This window comes from Nothobranchius furzeri, chromosome 14 (assembly GCF_043380555.1).
Source record: "Nothobranchius furzeri strain GRZ-AD chromosome 14, NfurGRZ-RIMD1, whole genome shotgun sequence".
Classification (NCBI taxonomy): domain Eukaryota; kingdom Metazoa; phylum Chordata; class Actinopteri; order Cyprinodontiformes; family Nothobranchiidae; genus Nothobranchius; species Nothobranchius furzeri.
Genome location: NC_091754.1, coordinates 35,633,611 through 35,647,995, shown reverse-complemented (window position 1 = coordinate 35,647,995; position 14,385 = coordinate 35,633,611). Strand labels below are relative to the sequence as shown.

The following is a 14,385-nucleotide window of genomic DNA, read 5'->3' as shown; positions in this document are numbered from 1 at the left end:
TCACCGCCACTTACTTGGTTAGTGTTTGTGTGCATGCTAATAATGTCTGGTAGAAGGACACAAAGTTCTCATCACACTAGCACTAGGCCCTGTAGTATCGGATGTGTAAGAGTACACACTCGTGGTGTTGGACTGATGCCCGGTACCAGCTTTGGTGCATTTCTGATACTCGGTGTAATGCTGCTCCTGTTATGTAAATGTCTTGAAGCTAAATGGCAAGTCTGCAAAATAAATGAACTGAAAACATTTTTTTCATGCTTCTTACCAACAGTCTAACATAGTATAGCTATAAATATAAGGAAGTGGTTTTCTTGCATTCGTCTAAAAAAAAACCTCAGCCAATAATGTGACTCAGACCAAAAGCAACTATTGGACCCTCTGGTTTTCTGTCTCGCCAAACTGCCACATGTGTGCATTTGTCTGAGCCCTCCACTCATTGCACACTCGTGTATTTAGCAACAGAACACCACTGGTCTGAGAGGCTCTCTGCTCACTAATACCGGAGAAGGAGAAACAGCCACAAACTACCAGAGTCCCAAAAGCACCATTCCAAGTCACGGACAACAAAAGACATTTGGACCTAGAAAATGACGACTGATGTTAGCTCTATCTCGTTCACTGTAGCAATACACATTCCCTTATGAGGGGGGCGTGGCCTACAGATGATCTCCAATAGGAGGGGTGAGAGCTCTGTGACCGTGTTTAAAAGCTAGCTTTGTTTTGCAGATTGCCAACACAACTTTAAGCATTCTGACAGATCTCATTTGTTTGATTTCAGCAGACCCAAACTCTGACTCGCTGCGTCTGATTGAAGAGAGCCCAACGGAAGCCCTGAACGAACAGTACAGCTACAGAGACTCGGCTCTCAGCACTCGCTTCATCAACTACATCAAGGCAAGAGCTCCCCTCTTTCCCTCCTCTCCTCCCTCCCAGACAGAGTTAACTGACGAGTTCACCAGGAAGATTTATTCCACCGTTGCATTTGTCGTTTTTGGCTGCAGGGGTTTAAGTGTAACTGCAGTCTGAGCTGTCCCTTTATGTAGAGTCGGTATAAATTTACCTGTGGGATGATCATTGTTGTGATATTTGGAGAAAGATACTGAACTTCACTGAGGCATGTGGGTATTAGAGCGCATGGATCAGCTGCTTCTGATTGTATGTTAAACATGCTCTCGTTCATGTTTTCAGTTTACTGTTTCTTCTGTGTTTTGCCTGAATTAAGCAAATCCTTAAGATCCTGTTTCAGCTATTTAACCTAACACTTACTAAGTGCGTCGCTTCTTCCCCTACTGGTTGAATGCAGAATTACAACATTGTAAACGGCCCTGCTGCAGGATTAGCAGATAACGTTGTGGTGTTTAGCATGTTTTTATGAATGCATGATTAGTGGCAGTTCAGAAACAAAGAAAAAATGAGGACTTTGTTGCTACTTGTCGGTTTGAAGTGGAAACCAACGAGTGTAGGCCGCGCCGACGTTCACTCTGGTTTTAGCTCTTTGTCTTGTTCACACTTTTTTGCTTCGCCTCCAAAGACATTCCTCTCTTCCCTTTGCTTCCAGGCTCCGCCATGACGCAAACAAAAAAGAAAGCTTCTCGTGCTTTCTATTGATGGTTGGCGAACTGAAAAAGCTACCTGCTAGCCTTTATATTAGCTACCAGCTACAGGGTATCTGCGGGTCCTTAAAAAGTCTTAAATTAGTTTTTCCAAATTTAAGGCCTTAAAAATCCTTAAAAATGACAAATAATCCTTAAGTACAGTTTCCAAAGGTCTTAAATTACCAACGACCCAATAAACAAGATTCTTTTATTTCTATAAAACTGTTGTGAATTTATAGTTAGTGTTCAGCGTTTTTTGTGTACCATGTTAGCGTAAGCGGAACCGTACACATTCAGTTGGTTGTGAAAGAGGGCTATTTTTACACCTCATACCTCAAGTGGAGGAGTTTAAGTATCTCGGGGTCTTGTTCACGAGTGAGGGTAGGAGGGATCAGGATATTGACAGGCGGATTGGTTCGGCGTCTGCAGTGATGCGGACGCTGAGCCGATCTGTCGTGGTGAAGAGGGAGCTGAGCCAGAAAGCCAGGCTCTCGATTTACCGGTCGATCTACTTCCCAATCCTCACCTATGGTCATGAGCTTTGGGTAATGACCGAAAGAACGAGATCGCGGATACAAGTGGCCAAAATGAGTTTCCTCCGTAGGGTGGCCGGGCTCAGCCTTAGAGATAGGGTGAGGAGCTCGGACATTCGGGAGGGACTCGGAGTAGAACCGCTGCTCCTCCGGATCGATAGGAGTCAGTTGAGGTGGTTTGGGCATCTGGTCAGGATGCCTCCTGGACGCCTCCCTGGGGAGATGTTTCGGGCATGTCCTGCCGGCAGGAGGCCCCCGGGTCGACCCAGGACACGTTGGAGAGGTTACATCTCCATTCTGGTCCGGGAACGCCTTGGGGTCCTGCCGGAGGAGCTGGTGGAGGTGTCCGGGGAGAGGACGGTCTGGAGCTCCCTAGTTGGGATGCTGCCCCCGCGACCCGGACCCGGATAAGTGGAGGAAGATGACAACGACGGCTATTTTTAGATGAGCACATTAGCTGGTTAAGCTAGTGGGGAAGTGCAAGTTCAATGGTAACTGGATGGCTAATCCCAGGTTTGCGACGTGGTTAGTACCGGTTCCAGGCAATAGCTGGAAATTATAGCTTAAATTTAATTGAAAAAGTTTGCTTCAATTTGGTCAAAGTGGCCTTAAAAAAGGTCTTAAAAAGTCTTTAATTTGGCTCCCTGAAACCTGCAAATACCCTGCAGCTAGGACTGGGCAATATGGCCTTAAATCAATATCACAATATATTGAGGATTTCACCTCGATAATGATAAATGGACGATAACCACAGGTACGCGCAGACACACTAGATGGGGCTGTCACGTGTGTTACGTTGAGTCACATTTTTACACCACTCAAGGTGGTGCAGCTTCTTAAAGGGACATGAACGCTGCCAACCTACACACATCTTTTCATTTTTTTATTATCAGATTTATTGACATGGGAACAATTATCTGGATAAGAGTCAGAAATTTAGATAACAATACATTTTAGATGTATTTCCCAGCCCTACTACCAGCACAGTAAACTGCTCTTTCATTCAAGCAGGTCCAGCCCTCCTACCCAACCCACAAACCTGTAAAGGGAAGTTTTTGCTCAGCAGAGGACTACAAAGTGCTGTCCAATCTGAGGCTGCTCAAGTTCCTGGCTCAAGAGCCACTGCAACTCGTTTAAAAGCAATAGCTGAAAGTGACTCTTAATGAGAAACATTTAGTTTGATGTTAAAGCTACATGCACCGTGCTGTGGTGTTATGAATGCTGTATTATTATTGCTTAGTATTTAACCCTCCCACTGTCTTTATGGGTGACCCCGCGAGGATAGTTGGCCATTGAGCAGGATGGTTGGTTTATCCCTTGGGTCCATGTTGCAGGGGTGAGGTGGTGCTCACTCCTGCCACATGGACCCAAGGGATAAACCATCCATCCTGCTCAATGGCCAACTATCCTTGCGGGGTCACACCCATTAGGACAGCGGGAGGGTTAAAAAGCAGCTCCAAATGTGTCTTTTACTAATCAGCTTTCTTATAACTAAAGCGTATAAAGGATGAGGTGAGATGAGCAGAGAAGGGACAGAAGTCTTGGCCACAGTGTTGTTATTGTAAAGAGAAGGTGGTGGTAACGTCTCTTACTTCAGACCAATGGCTGATTAAGGATTTGGGTCATGTGACCGCTACAGCTGGTACTGATGTGTGTGTGTGTGTGTGTGTGTGTGTGTGTGTGTGTGTGTGTGTGTGTGTGTGTGTGTGTGTGTGTGTGTGTGTGTGTGTGTGTGTGCATGTGTGTGCGTGTGTATGTGTGTGTGTGTGTGTGTGTGCAGGGTCGAACAGCAAGAGACTTTGAAGAACCCCTGAGGATAGAGGAAGACCCACACTGGCAAACCCATCAAACGTATGTAATTCGTTCTTATATGTTTTAATGGTTTGCCTTAGATCACGTCATATTTATAACTCACAAAACCATCATCCCGGATCACCCAGAAACTAGGATTTCAACGTTCCCCTGACAACATTCTGTCCTTCCAAGCTGTTCCCACCATGTCACTGCTGATTTTGTTCTCATTCCAGATTTAGATTATTCACAGGGGTCATTTAAAAACCAGCTGATATACATTTTTATTTGTGTGTCCGTCGCCTTAGGTCCAAGGTCCTGAGAGGCACGGAGCTCCACATCGACATGATCAACCAACTGCAGGAGGCTGTGGAGCTGCTGCAGGACCCCAGCAGGTGAGAGACAATAAACAAACCACAGTTTCAGTTACTGAGCTAAAACCAGAGTCCTCCCTGCTTGAGCTAGGTCTGCTGAGATGTTGTGCTTGGGTTTATGTAAACTGCAGCATGGTACTAAACAGGGTTGCTGTTAACCGTCACATGTTGTGTGTCAGAGTGAACACGGAGCAGGACGACCTGTCGGGAGTCCAGCTGTACCCAGTGGAGATGGTCACAGTGGACGAGTCTTTAAAGTAAGTTCCTGAGTGTGAACCTTAAGAAAATAATATTAATAATAATAATAATGACAAATATAAAATCAAATATTTTAGATGTATTAGATATATTCCCACACAGGAGATTCTTCCTAGGTGGAAATGGAGCAGTCCTGATGGTTGCTGTCACCGGTTCTGCTTCTGCTGCGTGTGCACTTTTGTTTTTGTCCGTGCAGGTCGCGCTATTGTCTTTTAGTTTTCTATTGGTGGTGTTGGAGACATCTTTACAGGTGGGGGGAAGGGGGTATCTGGGTTTAATAGCCAAACCGGTTAATCCCTGCGACCCTAATGATAGCGTTTTTGGCTGCTTTGAAGCCTGGTTCTGTATAAATAATGACTATCTTACCTGTTGTAAGCCGCTTTTCTGAATGGGCTTTCTCCAGAGAAACAGTTTATATCCACCAGGATTGATGAGCTAAGCTAGCCTGGCTTCAGGCTAGAGTTCCTGCTTTTTTCTACTGACTGTATTGTAGATTAAGTACTGTGTAAAATCCAAGTGATATAATCCCTGAAATGACTTTGGTTGTGTGCTATATGCACACACACGTTTAAACGCCAGTGTAAAAGCACCACAGTGGTTCCAGGACAAACAACTCCTGAGCCAAGCTAGTTCATGCTGTGATGCAAACACCAAAGTCTCTCTAATCACTGAGAGAACGCACAGCTGTCTCTGTCAGTAGAACTTTGCTGGTTATTCACGCTATGTGAGCCGCACACAACCACTCAGCAGAAATGCAGAAAAATCGTTACCGATTGTTGCTAGGCGCTCCGGGTAGCTTCACATCTTCATTTATTTATCCACCCATCAACTTCCATTTGGTTGCTAGTAATGTTAGCCGTTGCTGCACACCGCATCACGTCTCCATTCATTTAGCCGCCTTCTTATCCAGAGTTGGATTGCGACAGCAGCACCCTAAGTAGAGAAGCAAACTTCTCTCTCCCCAGCTTCTTGGGCGAGCTCCTCTAGGGCAATACTAAGACATTCCCATGCCAGTCGAGAACTAATACCACAGTTCCTTTAGTATATACACATTATGGCTTGAATTGATTCATTTCAGTTAGGGATGCACCGATGGATCGGCATTTGATCGTAATCGGCCGATAGCGCCCCTATCGGTTTTGATCGGAATTTTCAAAATAGATCAAAGCAGACCGATCAAGGACGGTTGTCACGGTAACCAGTGTAGCGGTAAACCCCGGTAAAAAAAAGAGTTGACAATAATAACCGTCTTGTTTTAAAAAAAAACTATATTATCTCGGTGGGTTACCGTGGCTGCGGTGTAGGCACGGTGACCCTTACCAGCCACCATATCATCTGCTGAAGTTGCCGGCGGCACATGCGCACTTTGTTGTTTACAACCAAAACTTTCTTGAAGCTAATGCTGAAATAATGGTCAAAGGAGGAAACGGCAGCGCTCAGGAGGACATTTATTATCCCTCAAAGAAGACAAAGTGGGAAGTACGGGCATATTTTGGATATTTGAAGAATGCCGAGGGAGTTGTTAGAAGACGGCTATCCTGTTTGCAGCACGTGCAGAAAAAGTGTCTGTGAAAGGCAGCAACGCTTCAAATCTCATGACACATCTGCGTGACCATCACCCACAACTCTACAGTCAACGCAAGGCAAGCTAACGTTAGCGTTTTAGCTAAAATGCGTGATCCGAGGATTTGGGTTGAGGGAGAATGCAACGAGTCGCTATATAAAGCAGCCGCAGCGCCGCTACCTGCATATAAACCGTGTCGCGGACACCCCCATGTTGAAATGACGCTATGCATTACGGGGCTCCCAGGGGCAGATAAGAGTTGGTCTCTCAGAGAATAATTATGAATTTAACAACGATTACTGCCTGATGACATTTTCCCACATCTGCAAAGCTCACTGGAAGGACACAAACAGAGGACAATAGTTTCCTGATATAGGGTTTATTACTCAAGTAAGGGTAAAAAAGTATCTGATTAGAAGGCTACTTGAGTACTGAGTATCATCTGGTCTAATATTTTTAAATGATGACATCAAACAGACAAAATAAGAAGTTATGGGCAAATATTGTTATTTTAAAGACTAAAGGGGAAAAATGTAAACAAATAAACAACATAATTACAAAATAACACATTTTAGGCAAAATTTAGACACAAACTGAGGACAATATTTTCCTGACATACAGGGTTTATTTAATTGTGTGAAAATGTAGCACGTTTAAAAAAAATACTGCGATGATACCGAAAACTGTGGTAATTTTGGTCACAATAACCGTGAGGTTAAATTTTCACACCGTGACAACCCTAATACAGACCATTTTAGATTAGGTTGCATTTCCTTTATTCCCAGATTATGTAGTTTGTACCACTCATTATAATGTTGTAGAAAATTTCTGGCCAATCCACGTGATCGGTATCGGTGATCAGCAGCAAAAAACCTGATCGGTGCATCCCTAATTTCAGTTGGACGGCATTTCCATAAGTAATGGTTTGTCAGATTTTCAGTATCTGCTCCAGTGTGGTTCCAGATAGAACCCTGCGATGAGATGGGGATCCCGCAGGTCCTCCAGGATCTTGCGGGATGGGGTTTGCAGGTTGCAGCAAGCTAACTAACAACTAGCGGGTCCCGAATGTGCTAGAGATAGAGTTCACCTGAGGTAGCTAACAAAATGAAGGCTACCCAACCTTTAAAGCTGTTATAACAAATCTGTAAGCAAGCTAGGTTTTTAACGCAAACGTAGTCGCTGAACACGCGCCCTCCCCTCGGGTAACTTCCCTGAGACGCTAATAATGACGCTTTAGAACGTTGTTGAGAGGCATGAAAAAAAGTTGAAGCTACTTTGTTTTTCAAATCTACTTTTGCAGTTTTAAGTTCTCAAATTTTTGATAGAAAATGAAATCTTTACATTTAGGATGGTGGTGGATTTAAGTGTGGTCTCATGTTTCTTATTCTTTCCTTGTTTCCCTTCATCAGCGGGCAGGACAGTGACGACAGCACCATAGTATCAAAGGTACACTGTTTCAGTCTTCTCCACCTTTCAATTCAGGCTCAGTCCTAAACAAGGTAGCTGTCGCCAGACTAGCGGCGGGTGAAAGGGCCCAGACATGATAAAATGATATTTCAGAGTATTCTGACAATGAGGAGTAATCTGATGGTAGGGCTGCACAATATTAGAAGTCATTCACATTGCTTTTTTTTTATAACCTACAATTTAAAGTGCAATGTTAATAAATACAAGAATTTTCAACAGTCGACTTGAAAACCGCTTTAGGTCATGCTGCATTGACCCGTGAATGTGTTCTGCACCACGGGAGGTAAGTTGCATTCTTCCAGGTCAAACTGAATCTTTTGCAGCACTCTACTGTCTAAACTGTAGAGAAAGTAAGAGCTTTTACCAAAGCACTTGGAAATCTGAAAACTTCCCAACAAACACAAAACAGAGCAGTTTAGAACAAAAGTAATCGACAAAGATCCAATTCATGTCCTCCCAATAAAACAGTCCACAAAAATTACGTTCACAGTCCTGCTTCATATATTATTGAAGTAGCATTCAGGTTTTCATCATAACCTCCGTTTGCATCGTATTTGTTTCACACAGTTGATCTACAGCTTACCCAATCCAACAGATGAAAGGTTAGGCCTGCAGAGGCAAAATCTTCAGCTATTGGTCGATAGGTCAACCGACTGAGACACACGATGTGTTGTTGATGCATGAAAAAGCTGCAAAAACAATGAAAAATAAAGAAATGCTGCATCTCCTCGTGTTCTGCTTCCACCAACTGAGTAAGAACACGTGTGATTGGTGGATGACTACGTGTCGTGTACCCTAATATTATATGACAACTGACTGAGTTAATTTGTGTCTGACATTGCACGATATGGCCCAAAAATAACATGATACTTCAGAGTAATGTGATGGTAACGACAAATCTGATGACATAACAAAGCAAAAGATCTGTTAATATTCATTTTCATCATTGCAACGGCCAACATAGCTCAGAAACTACACGCCTCTCTCCCTACTCACTGATGTGAGAGGACACGGAGACTGCAGCCATGTTTGGTTTCACAGCTTTAAACATTCAGAGCTGCTGGATCCACGTGAGCTAAACGAACAGACTGAGATCGTCTCATTAGCACATCAGGATATTTAATTTTGCCTGGGCACGAAAAATTATATATTACAAATAATATTACCCGACTGTATTGTGCAGTCATGGAATGGCTGAAATATAACATTGTGCAGCTCTACCTGACACTGTACACAAAAACACTTCTAGTTATTCATTCATTCATTCATTCTCTGGCAGTAATACTAGGTAGGGTCAATGAAGTCTGTTAGAAGATGTTTGAGAACTACCAAAGGCTAGGGGTGACAGCAGGGAGGGTTGAAGACGAGTTGAATTACTGAACAAAATGGACTTTTGCACCATATTCTCATTAGGGTTGGGCAATAAATCGAAAATGTATCGCTTTCGAAATTTCTGACTCTTATCGAGATCATTTTTCCCATGTCAATAAATCTGATAATAAAAAAAATGATAAGATGTGTGTAGGTTGGCAGCGTGTGTGTCCCTTTAAGAAGCTGCAACACCTTGAGTGTAAAAAGTGACTCAACGTGATACACGTGCCAGCCCCATCTAGTGGACAACCTTTGTTTCTGCGCATACCTGTAGTCATCGTCCATTTATCATGAGGTAACATTTTAGGTCATATCGCCCAGCCCTAATTCTCATGTTTCCAGTTCCACTTGTGAAATTAGGATTTCAAGATTATTTTTCTTGATACTTCATGAATGAAATGAAACCACCCACCCCTACACCAGATCATACTTAGCTATCTGACGGTGGTGGAGGTGAAGCTGTTGGTAATTGTGATTTGTTGTTACAGTCCAGTCATGTTTTCAGGACCACAGAAAACTTGTAGTTTTAGCATTTGTTGTCTCATTTTCTGTTTCTCTGTGTAAACGAAGATTCATCCTAGAAAAGTCCTGTAATCCAGTAAGTATCCATGGAATGGGAAACACATGCAGCTTAATGTTTGGTGCGTTCTGTAGCAGCGCATGGACGGAGGTGGCTATGAGTTCCAGAAGAAGAGACAGATGATTCTAGAGAAGGCCCGCTTTCAGGCCCAGCTTGCATACCGGCAGTATGAATGGCACATGCCACTGAAGGTAACCATAGCAGCAGACTTCTGGATGCCAGCTGTGACCATCAGAGTCAGCGGTCCTCAGTCGTGCTTCCCAGTCAGACCACTTGTCTGTTTGCTGTTAGATGGTGTTTTCCCTCTCACGTTTCATCCAGCAGCTTTGTGTGTGACGGACATGGAACATGTCTCTGTGCTGCTGTACGCTCTCCTCTCACCGGTGCTCTCTAGAAATAGCAAACGGCTAAAGTTGGATGTACTGAAGCTGTTAGTGAGGAATGGAGAAGCTAGTGGGCCACACTCACCTGTGGAGGGGCATTTATGCCCTGGTTTTTCTTTTGTCCTGTGTTTGAGCAGATGAACATGTTCCTGCTTACACGGCCTGTGTAAGGAACACGCTGCGCTTGTGTCTGATCTGTGGTCCCCTGGTGGAGTCGTTTGGTCTCTGACACAAGTCTGTTGTGTCTCCGTCTGTTTAAGCGTCTTCACGATGAGATCTTTCTGTGTTTGTGTGCTGTGATGTTGTGACTGCAGCAGGTTGGAGGTCAGATTTTAACACGGGGTGAAATTCTGTTAGAAAATCTCCACCTAGCTCAACTGTGCATGTTTGTTCTTCTGGATTCCTCAGATGCGTTGGTGCTGGGTTAGTAACCCTTGGTACTGAACCAGTCAGTTCCAGCTGTGAGCCTGTAGACCAGTTCATTTCAAAAGCAGGTTATAACTGGAACTAGATACCTTTGGGTGTGTCTGCTGCTGTTCTCATCCCAGCGTTCCTTCATAAGTCTGTTTGTCTGTGCAGGCTGCTCTGTGATCAAACACCAGTCCTGCGACTAAAACGGCTCTTTTATTGTTGCTGTTGCAGCGAGATGACAGATCTCCAGTCAGCGGACCTCCGTCCTACTCCAGTCCTCCGTTTGGACTGAAGCCTCGTTCAGGTGAGTTGGCTCCGGCTCCTGAGCAAACAGGTCTGCTGCTTAGTTTTGTGGTTCGTTTAAAAAGGACCAAACCAATGTATTCATGTCCTATATTTTTAGATGAATGCTCAAAATGCTCTTCAACATAAGCTTTGTTCTGGAGGTTAAAGTGAGCTAGTCCTCGTAGAGAAGCTTCTAGTTGTTGTTTAGGTTATTAGTTCACGGCTCTAGAAACACAAATCCGGGGTTATGTCTGAACTTGGATTTGTGGGATTTGATTGGATGGATATTTGATTGTGAGATTTGATAACCCAGTTTTTGGTGTCCATCTACATCTGCGTTTAGAATCCCTGTGAGCTTATTAGCCCATATAAAGTGAACCAGATCAGCTGTTTAACGCCCTGATCACTACTCGTCTTCTACTGAGAGAGTTCTCAACGGGCAATCGGCGGGGTACACCCTGGAGAGAGAGCCAGTCCATTGCAGGGCAACACAGAGACACACAGGACAAACAATCACACACACACACACACACACACACACACACACACACACACACACACACACACACACACCTACCTACCTACCTAAGGACAATTTAGACAGACCAGTTAACCTAACAGTCATGTTTTTGGACTGTGGGAGGAAGCCGGAGAGAACCCACGCATGCGCAGGGAGAACATGCTAACTCCATGCAGAAAGACCCCAGAACGGGAAGCGAACCCAGGACCTTCTTGCCTCAAGGCAACATCTCTAGCCACTGCGCAGCGACCTTGTTTATATGTAGTTTATTGTAGTTTTTCTTTGCCAGTGGTTTCTGGTCTGTCTCTAACTGCTGCTGGAAGCTAACATGATGCTAACAGCATGTCGGGTGGAGTTGTGTCGTGAAATGTCACTAATCTTGATTTTGTTTTGTGCTTTTTTTATGTTGTGTCTTGTCTTCTTGTTAAATTCCTCCTGTTCGTTTTTCCTGCATGACTTAAATGTTGGATTCACTGATTCTGAACTCCTGAATCAATACTTGTGTCATTGATTCCGACCCATGTTTTTCCAAACGTTTTCCTGGTGATCTTGATGTATTTGGGGTTTGCATTTGTGGAATGAACTTCCTACAACACACATCACTTTCCTCTGATCACTTCCTGGTTGTAGCCCCACCCTCACTTCCGTGCTCACCCCCTACCTCCTGTCTAGACCCATCCCTCCTCCCACAGGCCTCACTCCTACATAGAGACACACATCGTAGCCGTGGCGACGGAGGCATGCGCAGCCAGGGTGAGCCATCTTTTTCTGTTAACTGACCACATCAGACCTCCGTACAAGCTGGTCGACTGTTTTTCACCTTGCCCTTATGTCTGGTTTCTGTCCTTTTGGTCCCCCTTTAGCTAATGATGTCATACATGACCTAAACGCTTACCTCGTACAAGCACATTGTTAAATATTACTGCTAAGCAGTTTTCATCATATCCATCCTCTCAGCTGTGCTGCTTGTTTTAAGCAAAGTTTTAATAATAAAACAGATAAAATTTGGATTAATTTAACTGTAAAATGGAAAATCTAATGTCCTTGTACATAATTATAGTTAAAACTGGGGTACGATATATTATCTGGTGTATTTTTGCCATACCGCTTGAAATGCTCTTCACACACCAATACCATCAAATACATTAAAGTTTTTTTTTTCAAACAAAGGAATCATTTTGATCACCTCTGAAACGTACAATCCTGGTAAAACCTCATCCAACCATTGTGACAGGCTTGTTCTTAGTGATTGGATCCTGAGCCATCCGTCCATTAAATTTGTGGAACAGGAAGTGAACCCAGAGCGGGGCTAGCCGTATTACCTAGCATACTGCGTTTGTACGGTTACATGAGTATTATGTTACACTGGAAGCATCGGCGGCGCTGAACGGTTCACTCACAAGCTTGGCTGTGTGCCAGTTCACACCGGTAGAGTCTCAGTCACGGAGCGGCTTCTCTGCCGTGCTCCTCGCTGGACTCGTGACATCACAAGATCCTTCAAGACTTCAAGGGTCACGGTTTGTTTATGCCACCCGCCACTTAACCAAAAGGAAGAAGGAAATCACGCACATTTGGTCTTGCCGCTTGTGCATCTCCACTGCCAGGATTAAAGCCGTGCAAAATACACCGCTGCAGTTCTCAAACGATGCTGGGCGTAAACGAGCCGTTAGATCACATGAGTTGATGTATTAGTCTTTTATTTTCAGAATTACAGGACTTTTACAGTGAAACCGTGTGTCTAGCTCTATGTTGACTGTTTTAATAGATGTGTTCCAGAGATCGACAGGCGGATTGGTTCGGCGTCTGCAGTGATGCGGACGCTGAGCCGATCTGTCGTGGTGAAGAGGGAGCTGAGCCAGAACGCCAGGCTCTCGATTTACCGGTCGATCTACGTCCCAATCCTCACCTATGGTCATGAGCTTTGGGTAATGACCGAAAGAACGAGATTGCGGATACAAGCGGCCGAAATGAGTTTCCTCCGTAGGGTGGCCAGGCTCAGCCTTAGAGATAGGGTGAGGAGCTCGGACATTCGGGAGGGACTCGGAGTAGAACCGCTGCTCCTCCGGATCAAAAGGAGTCAGTTGAGGTGGTTTGGGCATCTGGTCAGGATGCCTCCTGGACGCCTCCCTGGGGAGGTGTTTTGGGCATGTCCTGCCGGCAGGAGGCCCCCGGTTGACCCAGGACACGTTGGAGAGGTTACATCTCCAATCTGGTCCGGGAACGCCTTGGGGTCCTGCCGGAGGAGCTGGTGGAGGTGGCCGGGGAGAGGACGGTCTGGAGCTCCCTAGTTGGGATGCTGCCCCCACGACCTGGATAAGCGGAGGAAGACGACGACGACGTGTTCCAGAAGCGGCTCTTGATATAAACAGCACCTAATCCCATCTTCAGCAGCGTGCGTGGCACGCTACTTCTGCCTGTACATTTCCACATCATGGCCTGTTTGAATCACCCCCATAATGGATTCTGTTTGAAGCGGCAACGTTTCGCGCCGCTGATGTGAAGTACGGGTTAGGAATACTGAAGGGAAAGCTGTCAAAGACGTTCTAAAAGTTAGGATAAAGTTATGTTTTAACGGTTGACTGACTCTAAAGTATCCATCATTTTCTAGTATTCTGGAGGCGTGGCTTAGGGAGGAGCCTAATGAAAGGGGGTGGATCTTTTCAGTTGGGTATTTTCCAAATGTAGCTTGTTTAAAAAGTCTTTCCAGGAACTCCTACCCCACCTTTAACAGTAGGTTAAACATTTCCTCATAAACCTGCTCTTTTAAAACAAGTCTTTGACTTGGTGAGGTGACTTTAATAACTTTCTCCTTTACCCCAGAGCCTGTACATAGCAGCGGCGGGACCTGACCCTGATGTTGGGCCCCAGTAGTTCTGAACAACAGACAACATCTCGAGTTTTACTGGAAGCTCGAGTCAAATCAGATTTAACATGTTGCATCACGAGTCTGTTGCCAACTTCCTGGATTTTTAGGTGCTATGCTCCAGCGAGTCTAAAAAGGAGTGTGTAGAATTGTACGTCCTTCTCAGCAAAAGACACGGTGTGCCCTGGGGTTAATTTTGTTTTGCTAACTGCATCCTCTCTCCAATGACCTGGAAATTGTTACCCTCTGGCATCCTGAAGGTGGAGGCTGCTGCACAAGTTTCCTTATTCCATATCAGCTTACCACTTCAGTCACAAAAAGCCCAACATTATGACCTGTTCACATTTTAACTGACGTGTCAACTGTGTTAAGTATTTTTTCCCGTTTGGC

General features: G+C 44.7%; 1 protein-coding gene across 8 annotated transcripts in view; it reads left to right on the top strand.

The window, feature by feature from the left end:
- Positions 1 to 14,385, top strand: part of lrch1 (leucine-rich repeats and calponin homology (CH) domain containing 1) — a 106,354-nt gene that overhangs the window by 76,026 nt on the left and 15,943 nt on the right. For 2 of the 8 annotated variants that reach the window (XM_015965790.3, XM_015965785.3), the window contains exons 9-16: positions 779 to 894; positions 3,909 to 3,979; positions 4,228 to 4,314; positions 4,473 to 4,550; positions 7,525 to 7,561; positions 9,608 to 9,724; positions 10,559 to 10,631; positions 11,763 to 11,885. In XM_015965790.3, coding sequence (XP_015821276.1) covers positions 779 to 894; positions 3,909 to 3,979; positions 4,228 to 4,314; positions 4,473 to 4,550; positions 7,525 to 7,561; positions 9,608 to 9,724; positions 10,559 to 10,631; positions 11,763 to 11,885 — 702 coding nt within the window. The remainder of the gene's footprint in view (positions 1 to 778; positions 895 to 3,908; positions 3,980 to 4,227; positions 4,315 to 4,472; positions 4,551 to 7,524; positions 7,562 to 9,607; positions 9,725 to 10,558; positions 10,632 to 11,762; positions 11,886 to 14,385) is intronic. The other 6 variants (XM_015965793.3, XM_015965789.3, XM_015965787.3 and 3 more) reach the window with 5 other exon arrangements.